Raw genomic sequence first — 19,064 nt, 5'->3', positions numbered from 1 at the left:
AGAGACTGTATAATTTCATTGTGAGACATCAGAAACAAGGATCCACAAATGGGTGGCGCCCAGGCCCCTGCTGTTCCCCCACATGGAGAAGGGGCATATAGCCCCCCAGTTTCACTGTGCAAAGCTGGGGATGATGTCCCCTCATTAGCTCCAAACTGAGGCTCATTGTACGGTCCAGAGAAAGGAGGGCTGCTGACCCCAGGGCGTGAATTTGAGAAGCCGCCCAGAGTGGTTGGGGAAACCCAGCCAGATGGGGGGGGGGTATAAATAATAATAATAAGAATAATAATAATAATAATAATAATAATAAACAGAAAGATGGACAGAGCGTAGAAGCACATTCTGTGCTACTGTCCTGTGGCAGGATGCAATTTCTCAGCCAGAATGAAGCTCCAGCCCTAAAGCACAAGGACTAAGGACTAGGGAGCAGACACAGAAGGACCTGGCAGTGGCACAGGGCTGGATTTTAAAGGAAGGGAGAGTCCATTCACCTGGGGTTGTCTCCAGTGGTAGCTTTGCATTAACGGAAATCATTTGCGCTCATGCAAAGGCCAAGTGCCCCCATTTCTACTGATCTTTCCTACCTACTGAAGTTCTCTGCACTATATCCCACACTGTTACCAAGAGCCCCTGAACCCCAGGGGGCAGCTTTCCAAGACATGAAGTGTTTTCCATTAACACAAAGCCATTGCTTGGATACAACCCCTTTAGGTTTTCCTATGAATTATCTTCAGGTCCAAATCCCTCCAGGAATGTTGCACACAACCGCTGCATTTCTCCAGATCAGAGGCTGGGAGTTTCTGGATTATTCCCGAGGCTATTTCCACTGGGCTCTCGCACAGGATTAACCCCACACTTGACATTTCTGAGGGCTGAAAGGTCCACATTTTGGTGATGAAAGCTTCCGCCGCTCAGCAGGGAAGTCATGTGGAGTCGGAAAGTCTTTCAGGATGGCCCGTTCCAAGCAACCCCCCAGGCGATCACACTTTGCTTCTTGATAAACCATTTCAGCCCATGTTTCACACAAACCACCCCCTAAAGCCTGTACTGCCCACTGGCACGAAAACCAGCAAGAGGCACTTCAAAAACAAGAACAAATATTGGCATACTTGAGTAGTTTGGAGCTTTGGAAAAATTCCTCTTCATACTCTTTAATAGATTCAATACTTTCGCAGCTATTTCCTAGAGGCAGCCGGGTTGGGGGGGGGAGAGGGAGGGAGAGAGAGAGGGAGAAAAAACACACTCAGCACTGTCCAGCATATGCACTGTGCCTCCACCCGCTGGCCCAATGCAAAGCTGGGATTACCTCTTCCTGTGACGACTGCAAAATACCCAAGCGCCTTCATTGGAAAGAGTTTGCCTTCAATGATCTGCTGGATCTGTGAAAACGGGAAAGCAGCAAAGCTGATCTCGTAGGAATTCTCAGCTTTCCTTTACTCAAACAGTGAAACAAGATAACAAATAGGAAAGTGTGGCTGGGGGGGGGGGCTTCTTAGCCTGGCAAAAGCCCATGGAAGCCAGCCCTGAATCAAGTTCTGGGGCTTTAAAAACCCTCTGCAACAGCCTAGAGCTGATGCATGCTTTAACTACCGGTATCTGCAGAGTGCTTTAAAAATAAGGAGCAGTCTCTTTTTCAAAAGGAGCAATTATAACATGCTTACACACAAAAAACCTGAGAACGTTTAAATGTTGGACTAGCTCCCAGGGAGCAACTTTTCTCATAAGCTATAACCGCTTATATAAAAAAAGAAAAGAAAAAAGGAACATTTCCACATACACACTCCTGGGGGAGCCCACAAAAGTTTGCTGACTTGCTGACTTCAGAAAGCAAGCTTTCCTGGTGCCGCAGTCAGAGAAAAGCCTGGACAAAACCCCTGGCCTTTTCAGTTGTGGCCCCAACCCTCTGGGACTGCCGCAGGCCCCTCCCTCTGCTCAGCCCATGCAGAAGAGAGAGAAGCGGATTTAAAACACCTCCCGGAGACTCATCTGTCTACAGGGGCCCTTACTGGCTCGTGCATCACTGCTGTGTTGTATTTTATGTGTGATATAGAAGTAACTTTGAATTTTAATATTATATGATTTTATGCAAAACCCCTTTGGATTCTGTGTATTAAGCATTATAATATGACTAGAGCAGAGATCATGACTAAACATTAAGAAGAACTTTCTGACATTAAGAGCTGCTCAACAGCGGAACGGACTCCCTCAGAAGGTGGTGGACTCTCCTTCACTTAAGGTTTTTCAACAGGGGCTGGGTGGCCATCTCTCACGGGCTGTTTAGCTGTGATTCCTGCTTTACAGAAGTTTTGACTAGATGACCCTTGGAGTCCCTTTCTATCAATATTTTTGATCAATCAAATCAACCCAGAAGCAAAAATCAGAGTCACGTAGCGTCTGCAGAGCAAACCTGAAACCTTTGAGAACAGAAGCCATCTAACGACTCCCAACAGCTCTGGGCATCAAATTGTCAAAATAAAAAGTCCCTCTGGGATTTTCCAGCAGAAGTTTCTCTTCTTGCCCTCCCCAGAGGCCCTGCCAGCATCTGCTGGACAAAATCATTCCTCCACATCCTCCTCTTCCTCACCCTGCTTGGACTGGCCACGTTTTTCTCGGCGAGGTCCACTTTTGTCAGAACAAAGATTGTCCTCCTGCCCTGAGGGTCCATTTGGCTGACCAAGTCAGTGACGATGCTGCGCTCGGCGTCCACAGACCCATCTGGAAATGAAGCAGATTTGCCATAACCTCGCAAAACATGCAAATTGTTTTCAGCAATGAGGCAGGAGCTGAACAACTTATTTGAAGTCGAAATAAATTAAAAAATTGTCCAGTAGCACATTAGAGACCAACTAAGTTTGTTCTGGGTATAAGCTTTCGTGTGCATGCACACTTCTTCAGATACACTGAAACAGAAGTCACCTGACCCTTATATATAGTACTGAGAGGGTGGGGTGGGGTTTTTCTCAGGAGGGTAGTAGGAGATGGGTGATTGACTCAATGGGTATGGTAAACCTGTTGACAGGTTATGGTAAACCTGTCAACAGTCATTTAACAATTGTCAATTGTCACTATATATAAGGGTCTGGTGACTTCTGTTCCAGCGTATCTGAAGAAGTGTGCATGCACACAAAAGCTTATACCCAGAACAAACTTAGTTGGTCTCTAAGGTGCTACTGGACAATTTTAAATTTTATTTATTTATTTCGACTGCGTCAGACCAACACAGCTACCTACCTGAATCTAAATTCATTTGAAGGTAAGAGCTAAACCCAGAACATGCCTAGTGGTTCAACTTGGGGACCCAGAAGGCACAAGTGATTAACAGAGTCCCAAAGCCAGAAAAAAGAAGAGGCCAGCTAATTCCATCCCTCTGCCCTGCCCTGCCCTCCACAACCCCAACCACAAAAAAGGAGCAGGCATGGTCTGTGCTCCCAAAAATCAGAGCGAATGACGGGTAACCAAGACACAAGGACATTCCAGTTGTTCTCCGACCTCCTCCTTTACCTTGAATGCAAAGGATGATGGCGTTAGGATTCTGCATGTAGGCTTTGCTGATGCTGAAGATCGTTTCCTTTGTGTCTGGGGCCATCCCTGACGTCACCGTCTGTGAAAAGAGATCAAGAAGGGCAGGAAAAGAGCAACAGGTGGTGTCAAAGAACTGGGAGGAAGCAGAGGGCTCAGATATCCCTGGCAGGTGCATGCTCAGCTCTTTCAAAAAAGCTCTCCTTGGAAGGAGATTCCACAGCGTCTCTCGGCAGCTTATTTCAAGAACTGCTCTCAAGTTCTTGAAGGCAATAAGACCATAAGAGCAGCCCTAACATTATGATATGTATGTGAGAGAGAAAGTGTTATGTATAAATACGAGCCAAGCATTCTTCCACCTCACTGTGGTTATTAGGAGAAATTGGGGCCAACCAGGCAGCTGATGATAATGGAAGAACAAATCTATAGGTTATAGTTTTTCTGTGTCCAGGGCAGCTGTCTCCCAGCTCCATCTGGTACGCAGGCGGAGACCCTACCTGCCCGCAGACTGTCTCGCCTGAGTGGTGCATGCGCTAGTTATCTCCCGCTTGGACTGCTGCAACACGCTCTACATGGGGCTACTTTTGAAGGTGACCCAGAAACTACAACTAATCCAGAATGCGGCAGCTAGACTGGTGACTGGGAGCAGCGGCCAGGACCACCTAACACAGGTCCTGAAAGACCTACATTGGCTCCCAGTATGTTTTCGAGCACAATTCAAAGTGTTGGTGCTGACCTTGAAAGCCCAAGAGGCTCAGTGGTTTTGATCACAGCACTACTTTCAAAGTGTTGGTGCTGACCTTTAAAGTCCAGTATACCTGAAGGAGCGTCTGCACCCCCATCGTTCTGCCCGGACACTGAGGTCCAGCACCGAGGGCCTTCTGGTGGTTCCCTCGTTGCGAGAAGCCAAGTTACAGGGAACCAGGCAGAGGGCCTTCTCGGTAGTGGCGCCCGCCCTGTGGAACGCCGTCCCATCAGATGTCAAGGAAAGAAACAACTATATGACTTTTAGAAGACATCTGAAGGCAGCCCTGTTTTGGGAAGTTTTTAATATTTGATGAATCATTGTATTTTAATATTCTGCTGGAAGCTGCCCAGAGTGGCTGGGGAAACCCAGCCAGATGGGCAGATTATAAATAATAAATTTATTTTTATTACTTTATTTATGATGATGATGATGATGATTATATCACAATTAGTAATAAGGCTGGGAAAGCAGTGCACAGATGATAAAACAAATCATATCAAAACTAAACACAATAAAAGATAGCGAAAAATTCCACCTCTCACCAACTTTCCTGTTTACTTGGCACCAAAATTCAGTTAACTGCATTGTCAGGTGGGCGATTCCAAAGTGAAGGCGCCACCAATGAGATCCCTCTGCCTGAAGTGAGTCTGGGAAAAGCCCACTGCAGCCCACCTCCAAGGGACAGGGAGGATTAGAGGGGGAGAAGCATCGCCTACTCACGCTAATGACGCCCGGCAAATCCACCAGCACCATCCTTTGCAGGCCAGGACCCTTAACGCTGAGGGAGATGGTCTGCAGAAGGAAACAAGAAAGAGCGATTTCCATGTCAGGGAGCTTCCTTTGTAAAGAAAAAGAATACGTAGATAACAATGCTCAGGGCGCCCCACAAGCCATTTCTGGATGGGGACCCAAGGGAGCTCTGGGACCATTCCCAGGGATCCAGAAACAGCCAGGCCTCACCTCAGTGCTGACGGTGCAGCCGTCACTCACGCTCTTCCTCATTCTGATCTCAATCTCATTCCTCAAGGCTGCAAGCTGTTGAAGCACAATCAGAGGTCATAACCAGAAACAAGGCACAGCACCATTCCAACAGGTGTCCAGTTCCATTTTCTTTATTTTAACAGGGAAAGGCACGTTCAAGGCACATGTTTGTCTCCCCCCCCCAATGAAAGTGATCAGGTGTACAATGCAAACGATTTCCATGGCTGCAAAAAGCTTGTTTCTTCAAACTTACATCCTCCTCCTTGGTCAGGTCAAACTCTCGAGAGCTGTCCTTGAACATGGCCACGTGGTGGGGACCTTCGCTGAGGGTGACCTAATGGACCAAGGGGAGAAACAGCAGCAGATAGCAATTAAAGCAAAAACCCTCTGAGCAAGTTTTACGAGAGCCACACAAGGAGGGTGACGGATGCCGATTGTGCCTCCAATACTTGCCGATTCAGCGTACTCACCTTAACGGGCGAACGAGTCATCATTTCTCCAGAGCCTCGAGGGAAGATCCGGGCTTGAGCGATCATCTCGAGCACACTGGTTTTTCCAGCGCTCTGATCTCCAACCACTACAACCTTAAATGAAAACATTCAAATCACCAGCTTTTAACAGAAACTCATGTGCCACCCACCCTCGACCCGTGACAAAGTGCACTTTTTACCAGCTACTCTAGATTATATATCCGGAATTGGCTTCCCTAGTTGTGTTGTTGTGGGGGGGGGGGAGCTTTTCAGAAGATAAATTCAGAAGATTCCATTGTATTTATTTATAGGAAATGAAGAAGCTAGTTACTTTTTACTTAAGATGTCCCCAAATCGAGCAAAACGTTGCCTATCTACTGTTAAAAAACAGCAACACATGTGGTTGAACTGGAGGGCATTAAACTATGCCAGTCTTTATTGCAAATGTGAAATGGTTGAACACTGATCACTCACTTACCCGAGGTAAATGATCATGGGTGTTATAGCTGGCATCGTAATCCGACAGAGTATCCAGGACTTCAGAATACATGTCAATCAAAGATTTCTAAGAACAAAAGAAGGAAAGAAGGAAAGCTAATTTGAACGGTGCCCAAAGCATCAGGAAGGCTTCTGGCAGCACCGAAAAGCAAGTGACTGTTTGCTCTCCTATCCCTGCAGCTTAATCTATGGGACCAATTATGGCAGGACAGGCTGCATCTTACACTGGAACCAGGATAGGACAACAGGATAGGATCACAGAATCCAAACTGGCATTTCCCTTCAGAAGGAGCACCAATCACTCAAGGGAATGGCTTAATTTTTTTTATTAACCAAAAGTACTGCTGAAAGGTGTAAGCACAGATGAGCAAAGATGGAATAGAAGGCCCGGAGCTGGGAAAACTGGTGAAGTTTTATGCACATTTTGCATGCAGGGGGGATACCTTCAGCTTCCTCTGGTGGATGCCTTTGTCGTCTTTCTGCAAGACAATCTTCCTGAGCTCTTTGTTCTCCTTCTCTAAACGCTCAAGCATCCGTTGGTATTTCAACTGCAAAACAATAACACAACTTTGAAAACCGGGGGGGGGGGGGGCGAGGAGGGTCAGGGTCAGGAGGGGAGTATGAAGGCAAAGGAAAGGAGACTCAGTGCTAACAGGGCCCTGCTCTCTTGAACCAAATCTGCCCTAGCTGCAGAGCTACATTACCATCATCAAACAAATGAATTGCTTAATGGACTCTGACCTGATGAAATGTAATAGAACAAATTGGAATCAACTGATGAAATTCAACAGAAAGCATGGCATCCTTGGCTGAAATCATAAGCACAGTCACTTAAGGAAGGATCCTGATTGAATACAGCAGAAACAAACCAGGATTAAAATTGGGCAGTGATGTAAGATAGAACCAAATGAAGGGGGGGGGAAGGAAAGATTTGGGAAGGTCCTTTCAACTTGAACAGTGGAATTTGCACACTCGCAAATGATCTGCCACCCAGAGAGTTGTGCCATTCACCTTTTGTTTGTTTCGCTTTTAAATATTATAGAGGCTCCCCCCCCCGGTCCTTCAATATGGGGCCTGGTCGACATGAAAGCTCTGGAAGTGAATGAATTTGCAGTGAGTCAGACCCAATTCCTTTTCCCCGTGTGAATTCTGGCCATAACACCGGCAAGGCTACCCTACCTGAGTGCGCAGGAGTTCTTCTTGCAGCTGATCTACCTTTTCTTTGTCAGAAACCTGCAAGAGTCACAAGCATAAATGTTTTTTATGTTCAGGAGACCAAAAATACAAGAACAAACCCGACCACTCCTCGCTGTTGGTGGAGCTGAGCGCCATCTATTTCACAAGAACCATCCAATCAAGTTTTCTTTCTCAAAGCGACAGAGAAAGAAACTCAGGTGGGGGGGGGGGGAGAGAAGCATCTCTTTAATTCACGTAACTTGAGATAATGGCTGGTACACTCATTCACCCCTTTAAAAAGAGAAGTCAACACATCTTAGTATCACTTTACAACCCCAGAACGTTACTTGGCAGGGCAGCCTCATGTGCAGTCTTCGTTAAATCGTAATTCTAGATGCCACCAAGCACAGGGTTATTTGCTTAAGCCCCTTTGAACTCGGTGGGTCTGGTAGGTGTGCTGATGCCCAGTGGTGGGAGGCATGTGCCAGGATAAGTAAAGACCCAGGAGTTTGGGAAGGAGCCCTCTTTTGGCTGCCAGGCTTTGCTTCATATACTTCACAGCCCACTAATGCCTCAGGGTCAACTGGATCTTGCGGTGAACCGTTCCAGTGTGGCAAAGCCTTCTGTTCTACTCCACATATGCAAAGAGATTTCTAGAGCTGGTTTTTATAAAAAAGGAAGTCCTGTTTTTGCTCTGGCTCCAGAAATGGCAGTCAAGGCCACAAACAACTTTGCTGTACAGGAGAAGTCGGAGGAAACTCAAGATGGAAAAATGCCTGATTGGAAACATCCCAACTGCCATCCAGCACATGAGGACAGAGAGAGGACATTGGTGTGAGTGCTCTGACTCCCACCAAGAGATGCTAGACATGGCTAGCGACACACTTCCCTCCAGATGGGCTGGAGGCCCAGACACTCATCTCAAAGAAGGCCCACACTTGCCAGCAGGCCTCTAAGGGCTAGCCGTTGTCCCAAGGGGCAGCCAGAAGCCCTACTTTGAAACAGGAAGCAACTTATAAACATGTTTTGAGCATGTAAAAGGTCCGGTTTTAATGACCAAGAAGAAACAAAAAAACCATAACAGCTTCCACTGGCAATTAATAGGCTGAGCACACTGAAACAAACTCGGAATGGGTGAATTTCCAGGTTCAAAAACTGTGTTTGTTAGGTACATGAGAAAACTAACTGCCTAGTGAAAACTTGCAAGTTTAATTTGCTCTCCTATAATCTCTCTCTCCTGCACACATGCATGGACACACCTCTGAGCATGAATGTGGGGGGGAGCTCCTTTCCCCTTTGGAATCTGAACAGAAAGCAGAGGTCAGTTCACACTGCCTTTTACTGAGCTGCCTACTGGTGACCCTGGAGCTTTCGCTTGGGGGTGTGTGTGTGTTACACTGAACTTTTGTTTGACAATTTCTGGGAGAGGGAGATGGAGTCCTCCCATTCTAACTTATTTGCCAAACGCTGCAGGTGATAAAAGAAGCAGGCACACACGCCCAAAGGAGGCTGGTGATGCACGTTTTTAGATTCTCAGGATGGAGACAGTTGACTGCCCTTTATAAAAGCAAAAAAAAAAAAAAAAAAAACAGCCACTGACATGCCCATCAGACCAGTCATCTGGCTGGGGAGGGAAGCAGAGGTGTCTGTGGGCACCAGGAGCAAAGAGCTGGAATGGCACACAGCACAGGGGCCAACTGCCAAGGTCCTGCTCGTTTCATCACTGCTTGTGCAGGACACGTTCTTTGTGCCTTGTGGCTGCTGTCACATTTTCAGTAACTCCCACCAACACCATGGGCAGGCTGGCCACAATCCATGGCTCTGCAGGGCTCTCCGGCACCTGCAGACCTCTGTGCAATGGAGAACGCCCTCTCCGTGCTGAAGCCAGAGTCAGCTTTGTACACACAGCAGGACATGCAAAGCTGTTCCCAACAGCTGAGCGAAAAGGCCAGCACACTCTCCCTGCACTGAAGCCAAGGAAAAGCCTGAGCAGGCGCCACTATATGGCAGCGTGGAACAAGCAGGCTTCTGAGGCACTGATCCAAACGCAAGCAAGCCCAGGCGCTCCTGGTTTCGGAAGACATTTCTGCTTCTAGCAGTTCCCCATTTCTACAGCTGCTCCTCATCTTCACAGGATTTGGTCCCCACTTGCAAATAGCATGCAAGGGGGCTCCGGTGAAAAGTCATGTGTACCTGTGTGTTGTGTCTATAATGGGGTCTGTTTCATGGGACCATTGCTCAAATTTGCAGTCGCTCTGCCATGAATGGATATTTGTCAACCCAGAGGAGCTACATCCCATGTCGGTCATATAAACCAGCAAGGCCAGGGCAGCCCCTATTTAAAAGCTGCCCTAAGCAATTTCCCTATTCAAAATTATGATCACGAAGAGTGCGAGGAGGAGAGCTGTGCTGGATCGGACCAAAAAGGGTCTCTCTTACTTCCAGCAGGGGCCAACCAGGTGCTTCCAGGTGGCTCATAAAGGCATCCACTCTCCCCTTTGTTTCCAGCGCTGGGGATTCAGAGAGAGAGAGAGAGAGAGAGAGAGAGAGAGAGAGAGAGAGAGAGAGAGGCAGGGACCGTCTCCCTTCCTGCACTGCACGTGCAGGGTGGATTAGATTTAAATCACAATTTAAATCACTAGTCAGTAAGACTTGATTTATATAAAAAAATTTTTTGCAGAAAGACTCATTCTTGTGGTATAATCTTAATACTGGTATTTACAAGATGAAGGTTTCATTTTTGGAATACCGGTAATAAATTTTTAGAGTAGTTTTTACAGTTATATATCAAAAAGAACTGATTTGGTTATACTATTAGAAATACATAGACAGATAATTATGAAATTATTGTGAGGTTTAATAAGTTAATTGTTTATATTTGGACAACTTGTGGCCCTTGTGGTTTCTTCCAACTCTATGATTCTATTTCTTTGGAGGTCTTTAAGCAGAGGCTTGACAGGCATATGTCAAGAATGCTTTGATGGTGTTTCCTGCTTGGCAGGGGGTTGGACTGGATAGCCCTTGTGGTCTCTTCCAACTCTATGATTCTATGAACTTATCTGCTGTACGTTATTGGAAGGAGAAAATTAATCATTTCAATAACAATTTAAACAATTTATTTAACTAAAACAAAAACATTATAGCATATGTATCCATGTTTGTTAACTGATGTGGTTAAACAATAAAAAACACACACAACATAGACTGAGTTTTAGCACACATGAAAAACTTAGAACAAATCTGTATTTCCTAATGAATAGCCTTTGGACTAAAATGTAACTTAAATAGAAAACTATCTTTAGAAAGATTTTTCCTCCAGAAACATTTTATTTAAAAAAATCCAATTTAAATGAAAAAAAATTCATTTTTATCCACCCTGTGCATGAGGTTGGGCTAGATGACCCTCAGTGCCCCTTTCAGCTCCATGAGGCTATGAATACTCAGATACAAGTTAGTAGAACAGGTTAGTGGGTTCCAGAAACAAAATTAAGTGCAGATCTTTCCCACGACGAACATCAGTTTCGATCACATTTAAACCCCAGAAATCGCCATGCTGAAAGACAGTGCTTTGAGAAAACTTTCACAGACAATGAACTGCTGCTAGGTCACTGCCAGGGCCCACAACCAGAGTCGAATCAAGGATTCATTGGTTGGTATCAAATCACAGCGTCCGATTGGGATGGACTGGATTAGATTAGAGCCGATTTTTGGGGAGGGGGGAGTGAGTGAGAGAACAATTGCACAGCACCCCGTGCCTTTCAGTCATCACCTTTCGCTTCTGCTGGGAGGAGCCGGGGCCCATTTGGTCAGTGGCTCTGCTCGCCTCCTCTTCGTGCTGCTGGATTTCCTGCTGCAAGAGAATGAGCTCGCCCAGAAGACCCTGCCGCAAGTTTACAATGAGGAGGAGAAGGGAGAAAAATATGGAGGTGAGGGGAGTGATAATGTTAAACCAAAGGGTGCAACACAAAGGCAGGCAGGGGCACAGGAAAGGGGGAGGCTCAAACAGACACAACAAGAGCGGAACAGAAATCGAGGGGCCACAGCTGCTGCTACCTAGGGGCATTGAGGGCCCCCTTCAGATGTCCTTTTTATTGCGCATCCAGGATGATTCACGCGCACGATGCTATCAGGGCGGTTATACTGATTCAGCTGCAATTGGCGCCTGCCCTGCAGTTTGCTGCAAAAAATGTACTATTACTGAATCCATGACGCGCAACTGCAAATACCCACAATGAAAGAGCAGTCTGGGGAGGCCCTCAGGGTTAAAGTTAAAGAAAGATGTTTTACTATCACTGGAATGTAGGAAGAAGCTGCCTTGTGCTGAGACTGAGCATTGGTCCATCTAGCTTAGTATTGTCTACACAGACTGGCAGCAGCTCTCCAGGGTTTCAGGCAGAGGATATACCCAGGCATAATTGGAGAGGCCAGAGATTAAACACCTGGGACCTTCCTCAGGCAAAGCAGATGCTCTGCCACTGAGCTCCAGCCTGTCCCCTTGTCCCCAGCGCTTAAGGAAACAGGCAACATCCAAGCCAAAAGAAAATGGGGATTGTCTGAATAGCTTTTTAAAACCTCAGAAGCCAAGAAGCTGTGGAATAACAAGGAAAGCGAATCTTTTCTTACTTGGGAAGATCATGCCTTCAGCATGAAACTGAAATACTGTACACACATCAGCATACCAATTGAGCGCTGCCACAAATGTGTACAGATGCAAATGAACAACTGAAACAGTATTGCAAAAAAGTAGTAATAATTTCATTGCTTTGAATGCTCTTAAACAGCCCCATGGCTAGAAAACGACTTTAGAGTGGGGACACAGCACACACATGCACAGACACGAGAAGGTACACATGAAATCCAAATGCACTCTCCTGGGAGATGCATTTTGCAAACACAAACACAACAGGGCTGGAACGAGAAGCCTTAAGAAACAAAGTTCACAGATCCTTGCTATACTACCAAAAAAAGGTCAGTGGTGTTAGCAGTCTCCTACAACTAAGTGGTTCGGTATCTTGGCGACTGCTCTGAACGAGAACCTGCCTTCCATTAGGACACCCTTGTTGACAAAGAAGAAGCCAAATGTCACATCATCCCCCTATTTCGTGCATAGCCCTTTTTGTCAAATCCCATCACTGGCAACCTGCATCGGGAGGAGATCCTGGAACAGCCTCCATTTCACTGGGCAGAAGGGGAGGGACAAACTCAAAGGAAGCAGAGCAGAGCAGAGCAAGCAAGAGTGACTTGGGTGGGTGGGCAGAGGCAATGCTGCGTGTTTGTTCAAAGGATGCATGTCAGTGAAGCAGCCTCTCGTAAGATGCCAAGGGAAGCCCGTTTGGGGAAGTGCTGGGGACTGTGCAGCAGGACAGACCCAGGCAAGCATTCCATTGAGGTGAATGTGCTATTCTTTTTTTAAGCCATATATGGACAGCCTACAACCCTATATACCATCTCAGAGTCCAGCTCAAATTTGTTTTGGAAAGAACGCTTAATCTTCATGGTAGCAGGAGGTCTTTGCCATCCTATTGGCCACTCCTGAAAATTCCCATAATGCTTAAGGGTGCTGCAAGCATCACACTAGTGAGAGACCTTTATGGTACCATAAGGAATCTATGCTTGCTCAATGTCTCTTCTAAATTTCTCCCTGACTTTCTCTTCTTCTGTAGTGGAAAGTATCAGGCTCTCCTGAAAACTGGGATACTACAACAGAGTTAACCTGTGAAACAGTTGTAGTGCATAGACAGAAATGATGCAGATTCGCATGTAAAAAACTGGTGATACCACAGGAACAAATAAACAATTTCTAAGAAAAAAAAGCAAAGGGAGGGGGCTACAAAAAAGTAGAATGAAAACCGGCACAACTACTCAGCCACACGACACCATCTCTCAGACTTTCAAAGTACTGGTGGCCTTATTTTAGCTGCAGGGCCAGAGAGAAGGCAAAGAGTGAACGTTTTGGAACACAAGCCCAAATGCAGTTTCCCACAAAGATCAGGAGTGCAATCCAGAAGGAGGTAGGCGTGCCCTTGGGACTGCGATTCCTGCATTCCGGGGGGTTGGATGGGATGATCTTGGTGTGATGCTATGACCCAGCCATTCCCACCTGGATGAAACACACTTTCGTTTCCCTAGGAAGCACTCGGCATTTCCCTTTGCCCTTGGAAAGAAGCAAACGTCTCCACAATCTCTCTTGCAGTAAATTTAAGGGTCTCTACTTTTCCAGGGACAATCCATTGTCCACCATCTTTGTTATTTAGGCTACTGCACACCGACCTCACTAACGAGGAGAAGGCAAGCAGTCGCGATGACTGTTTACTACCTCCAATACTGGAGGCTGCCCAGCTCTAAATGGCACTTGGGCGAAGAGCGTTGCTGCTGCACTCGGGTCCTGCTTGTGGGCACCTGGCTGGCCACTCTGAGAACAGGAGGGTGGACTAGAGGGTGGACTAGGCTGCAAGGCTCTTCCTGTGCAAGGATCCATGCAGGTAACCTTGTTTCGTAAGAGACTGTAGAAACTGAAGAGGGATTTTGCTCTCTCCTCCGTCTGGAACTGCCACTCAGACACATCCCTTGAATTTATGGAAAATTTGACTCTCTGATGGACTGCTGTGCCAGAGCAAATTCTTCTAAGCAGCCTTTCCAACTGACTAATGGTGCTTGCGTAACCCATCCATTACAGAGGTGTGGCCATTTCAAGAACCCATGGCAGGAAAATTTATAGATAAATTTGCATTAAAAAGGTCTTCAAAGTAGCTTACAAAAACTAAACAAAATCCAGAAAAAAAGACCAACATACATATGCCCATGAATGAATGAATGACTGAATGGAGAGCAACTAAAAATCCAACATCACAGCAACTAAGTCTCATCAGCAAAAGCAGGGCTGCTCTTCCTCACAGGCACACAGAATATCAGCAGAAGCGGCCTGTACAAATGACCGTGCAGGTTTTGTGTGTGCCTGCCTGCCGATGGGTTGGCTTCTTTTGCCTTCCGAAAGTATGACATAATGGCACACACATTTGAGTCACGTTGCTCCTGCTTTTCCTATGGAGTTCCGCTTGCCCCAACAGTTCAGTGCTAAGACCGCCTCTCCTGGTATGTCCTGCAGAGGACCCTAAGGCTTAAAGGTCCCGGGCCCTAAGGAAGCCAGACTATCCTCCACCAGGGCCAGGGCTTTTTCAGTGATGGCTCTGACCTGGTGGAATGCTCTGTCCCACGAGACCAGGGCCCTTGATCTCCTTCTGCAGGGCCTGTAAGACAGAGCTATTCCGCCTGGCCTTTAATTTGAATTAGCCTGATCCTCTAATCCCTTTTCTCTTCCCTTTTCTATGAAAAGGGAACCCACATTTAAATTCTTCCCTAGTCTCCTTGCGGGCCCTAGTAGGACCAACTTGGTGTGTTAGCCCTGGTGATCATTTGATGTCTACTGATTAAAAATGACCCCTGAATTTTTGAATTTTATTGATATTGGTGCTGCATTTATGTTGTATTTTATGCTGTTTTTAAGTCACATTATTATTATTATTATTTATTATTATTATTATTAAGACACTGTGGGGAAGGGGTAACCAAGGCAACCCCCCAGCCCAGAACTAAGAACTAAGTAAAAGGTATTTGGGCTATTTGCTAATTTGACGAGAGAGGATGATGTGGAAACAAACAGGCTACTCCACATTAATAGATGAAGAGTGGAAACAGCCACGCTCATCTTCCCAGGATCTAGCCCACGGGGTGCAGTGGTTAGAGTGCTGGACCAGGACCTGGGAGACCAGGGTGGTTCAAATCCCCACTCAGCTGTGAAGTTCACTGGGTGACCTTGGGCCAGTCACAGCCTCTGTGCCTGCGAGCTTCAATTACAAGGGGGCTACTGCACTCATGTTTTGCTTGCAGGCTTCCCATAAGCATCTGGTTGGCCACCGCAAGGACATAAATCTGGACTAGATGAGCCTTTGGTCTGATCCAGCAGGCCTCATTTTATGCTTGTATCACGGCTCAAGTTGCTGGTGTAAGCTGTAAATGCTGAAACTGCTTGAGTCTTCCATATCATTGAAGCTGCCTCCTTCCCTCCCTGCCACTGGGGTATTGAAGACTGACCAGCAAGGCCATCCTTGGGACTCTATCTATGTCTCAAGGGCAAACAGCAAGGGCAGCAGAGATCCCTCCCTTTGGAAGCTTGCCTGAGCTTGAGCATTTTCTAGGAGCGCTGAAAGATCCGCACTGCACTGGCCAGCATTGAATAACACGGGTGAAGCAGGTGGGGATTCATTTTGGTGCCTCCACAATGCTTCGTATTTTAGTTGGGGATTTCACCTTCCCAGTTTTATTGGTGTGTTTCTAAAAGATGGCTATCCACCTGAGAATGGAGTATACTAGAAAAGCGACACACAAGTCAATGCACTTCTGGTTGGGGCTGCACATGACCAGATAGACGTTTAAAGCAGTATTTCTCTTCACTCCAGGAGGCTCCTTTTGACAAGGTGGGAAGTCTGGGTTAAAACACTGAAGGTTAGAAATTTCTCCATACACCAAGTACGCCCAGGCCAGAGTTTTCAAAGCAGATGCGTCCCACTGATTTCTGACTTGAGTTGCTGGACTTTGACTTCTGTCAGGGTCAACGGCCAGCATGGCCAATGGGGTCGGAGGGGAGATAGGAGCTGCAGTTCAGCTACACACTTCCTACTCCTGGCCTGCAGTCTCCTTACGCTTGTTTGCTACATATGTGAGCAGTTCTCCTTCCAAGCTTACCTTCTTGTATTGTTTCTCAGCTTCACATCCCTGTTCCGTAGCTCGGAATGCCGTATCCCCTGGAGAACCTGGGAAGAAAGAGGAAGGACTCGCGTCACGTGGCACATGTCGCAAAGAGAACAGAGGCTCTGAATGCAAGCCTCTTCTTCCTCTCCCTGCTACACAGGAATCTCCTTTGCCCCCACATACACACATATGGAGAGATCTAAAGCAGGGGTCAGCAGGGGGCTGGTCCACTGTCCCTCAGACCTTGTGGGGGGCTGGATTATTATTTCTTTTTTGGGGGTGGGATGAACGAATTCCTATGCCCACAAATAACCCAGAGAAGCATTTTAAATAAAAGGACACATTCTACTCATGTAAAAACACACTGATTCCCAGACGTTCCGTGGGCTGGATTGAGAAGGCGATTGGGCCGCATCCGGCCCCCGGGCCTTAGTTTGCCTACCCATGATCTAAAGCAGGCACCCCCAAACTTCAGCCCTCCAGATGTTCTGGACTACAGTTCCCATCATCCCTGACCACTGATCCTATTAGCAAGGGATCATGGGAGTTGTAGGCCAAAACATCTGGAGGGCCGCAGTTTGGGGATACCTGATCTAAAGCAAGGCTTGCTTGTTTGCTGGGGGTAGTAAATATGCTGCAGAACACAGAGAATGTGGAGGCCACTGCAGCCACCCTCAGCTATATTCACAGGAAGTATCTCTGCTGATGGAGCAGGAATTCACTGCCAGGCTAGTGTAATGTGCTCTGCTCACCATTCAGGCAGGCAGGCGGGCGGGTGGGTGTCAGTCATGCCCCTCACTATGGCAGGGGCAGGCACTGCCGGTCTGTCCCTGGGTGCAGCAAAAGGCTTTCCTTTATGCAAACAACTGAAAGTTTTAAAATGAAGGATGTACATGAAGCACTGATCTTCTGCTCTCCCTCAGGAACGTTGTTTGCACAAGTTGAAAAACAGAACTTTTATTGGAAACAGCCATCTTCCCTAGCAGACCAGCTCCACGGCATTCCCAAATCATAAAACTTAAAGGTCTCCCATTGTAACCGATGGAAGGCCCTTCTACACTTGCCAGGTTCCCCCCCCTTTGCATTGCATTTAGCATTATTATATTTAGATGGGGAGGAATGTTAAGGGGCAGGTAAAAAAAAGTGCTTTTTACACACCTAATAACAGAAGTAGATCAGAAGCTCCTATGACTTCACTAATCAAATTGTAACCTGTGGAAAACCAGCAAAAAAGGGGAAATAAAAATTATAAATACAAACAAATGGCAAAGCGAATGTGAGACGTTTCTGTCTCAGACACGGCGAGGGCCAGACAGACAGAATGGCAAACTTACCAAACATGGCAGGTGGGTTGAAAAATGATTCACAATGAAGTGAAAATTACATTAGACTTTTTTTCTAAAAAAAATCTGAAAGCACATAGGAGGATCTCATCTACTTGTCATTAGTTTCCAAGTACGTCCCTGACATTCATCCCACTCCCCTGGGCAAAGAGGAATCTGCTCAGGGATGGCAAATACTGCTGAAAGGTTACAGGGAGAGGCCGCTGCCCGCTTCCTGGCAAGTGGTAGCCCCACAATGGCAGAAGCCTCTAAGAAGGTGTTGGTGACAGAGGCAGGGCCCTCTTCAGCATCAGCAAAGGCTCAGTAGGATGGACACTGCTGCTCCAGATGTGATAATCTGGGAGGAAGGGGGGGGGCTGCAGGGCCCTGAAAATGTCCAGCAGCCACCACTAAACCAGAGGAGCCCTTGGCCCATGCATGGCAATATGTTCAGGTGCTCATGTTTGCATAAATGCCCAAACTGTCCAGGGGGGAACTGGGCACTGGGAGGCAAACATTCAGTCCAACACGGTTTAAGTCACCAGAAAGGGCAGGTTTGTAGAACTCAACCGGATGGAAAATTCCCTTACCAGGTGTGAGGAAACCGGACAGTGATCTGAGGCTCTCTCCAATCTTGTCAAAATCTGGCAGCAGTTTAGCGAGGTCTTCTGAATCAGGAAGAGCTTTTGCAAGTTTTTCTAGGGAAAGCAAAGGGAAAGTTAGCCTCCTTGGGGTTGTTTTGGGTAAAAAGAACAGCCTGTCATCTCCCTAGTTGGGGAGTGGCTGGGGAAACCTGGCTAAATGAGTGTGGTATAAATAAATTATTATTATTATTATTATTATTATTATTATTACTAGCTTTAACCTGGACAGTTATGTTCAGAATTTCTTAATGGCTATTTATATACTTTAGCAAGCTCTACTGCAGAAGATTTCTAAATGTGTTTCATAAAAGATACACCATACCTTCTTGATACACAGTAAGTCCTCTGAACACATACAGAAGGCAGAATCCTATCAACATTTAATGGGGCCCAGTCAGCTTTGAGACATAACAATTCAGATGCAAGCACCTCACCATTTGTAGCGTATTCTGTGAGTTAGGATACTGCAACTCGTTTTATGAATGCAGCTGAGAGATGGTGTTGGCTTCAGAGGGGCCACACCGTTGAACCCAGGCCTCCAGGGACCCAAATATAAGAATTGTGCCCACAGAGCTGGAAGAATTATCCTTTTCCTGAAGGAGTTACAGACTTAGTCTGCCCCCTGAACCAACAAGGATGGCCTTGTTTCTAAGCCATAGCTGTTAAGTTTCCCCTTTTCTCGTGAGGAAGCCTATTCAGCTTAAGGGAATTTCCCTTTAAAAAAAGGGACAAAAAAAGAGTGGCTGGGGGAACCCGGCCAGATGGGCGGGGTATAAATAATAAATTATTATTATTATTGACAGCTATGTTCTAAGCAGATGGCAGTGAGCCAGAAATTCCAGTTCCTTATACTTCTCGTGCAAAACAGAAAACATGCCTATCAGTGACACAGTAGGCTGAAACCCAAAAACCCTGGGAGCTGGGTGTTAATTTCTGGGGAAACTCTGGTTTCCTAGCA

General features: G+C 46.5%; 1 protein-coding gene across 7 annotated transcripts in view; it reads right to left on the bottom strand.

Annotated features, from left to right (window-relative positions):
- OPA1 (OPA1 mitochondrial dynamin like GTPase) overlaps nt 1-19,064 on the bottom strand; it is a 58,980-nt gene that overhangs the window by 33,919 nt on the left and 5,997 nt on the right. For 4 of the 7 annotated variants that reach the window (XM_035132928.2, XM_035132925.2, XM_035132926.2 and 1 more), the window contains exons 4-18: nt 18,053-18,160; nt 17,299-17,352; nt 16,135-16,202; nt 11,162-11,272; nt 7,396-7,449; nt 6,660-6,764; nt 6,197-6,283; nt 5,719-5,832; nt 5,502-5,582; nt 5,228-5,302; nt 4,988-5,059; nt 3,502-3,601; nt 2,585-2,715; nt 1,307-1,379; nt 1,110-1,182 (exon numbers count right to left, since the gene is read on the bottom strand). In XM_035132928.2, the coding sequence (XP_034988819.2) occupies nt 1,110-1,182; nt 1,307-1,379; nt 2,585-2,715; nt 3,502-3,601; nt 4,988-5,059; nt 5,228-5,302; nt 5,502-5,582; nt 5,719-5,832; nt 6,197-6,283; nt 6,660-6,764; nt 7,396-7,449; nt 11,162-11,272; nt 16,135-16,202; nt 17,299-17,352; nt 18,053-18,160 (1,306 nt within the window). The remainder of the gene's footprint in view (nt 1-1,109; nt 1,183-1,306; nt 1,380-2,584; nt 2,716-3,501; nt 3,602-4,987; nt 5,060-5,227; nt 5,303-5,501; nt 5,583-5,718; nt 5,833-6,196; nt 6,284-6,659; nt 6,765-7,395; nt 7,450-11,161; nt 11,273-16,134; nt 16,203-17,298; nt 17,353-18,052; nt 18,161-19,064) is intronic. The other 3 variants (XM_060274265.1, XM_060274264.1, XM_060274266.1) reach the window with 3 other exon arrangements.

The sequence above is a fragment of the Zootoca vivipara genome, chromosome 5 (assembly GCF_963506605.1).
Source record: "Zootoca vivipara chromosome 5, rZooViv1.1, whole genome shotgun sequence".
NCBI lineage: Eukaryota > Metazoa > Chordata > Lepidosauria > Squamata > Lacertidae > Zootoca > Zootoca vivipara.
The sequence above is the reverse complement of the archived record's forward strand: the minus strand, read 5'-3'. Positions and strand labels throughout refer to the sequence as shown.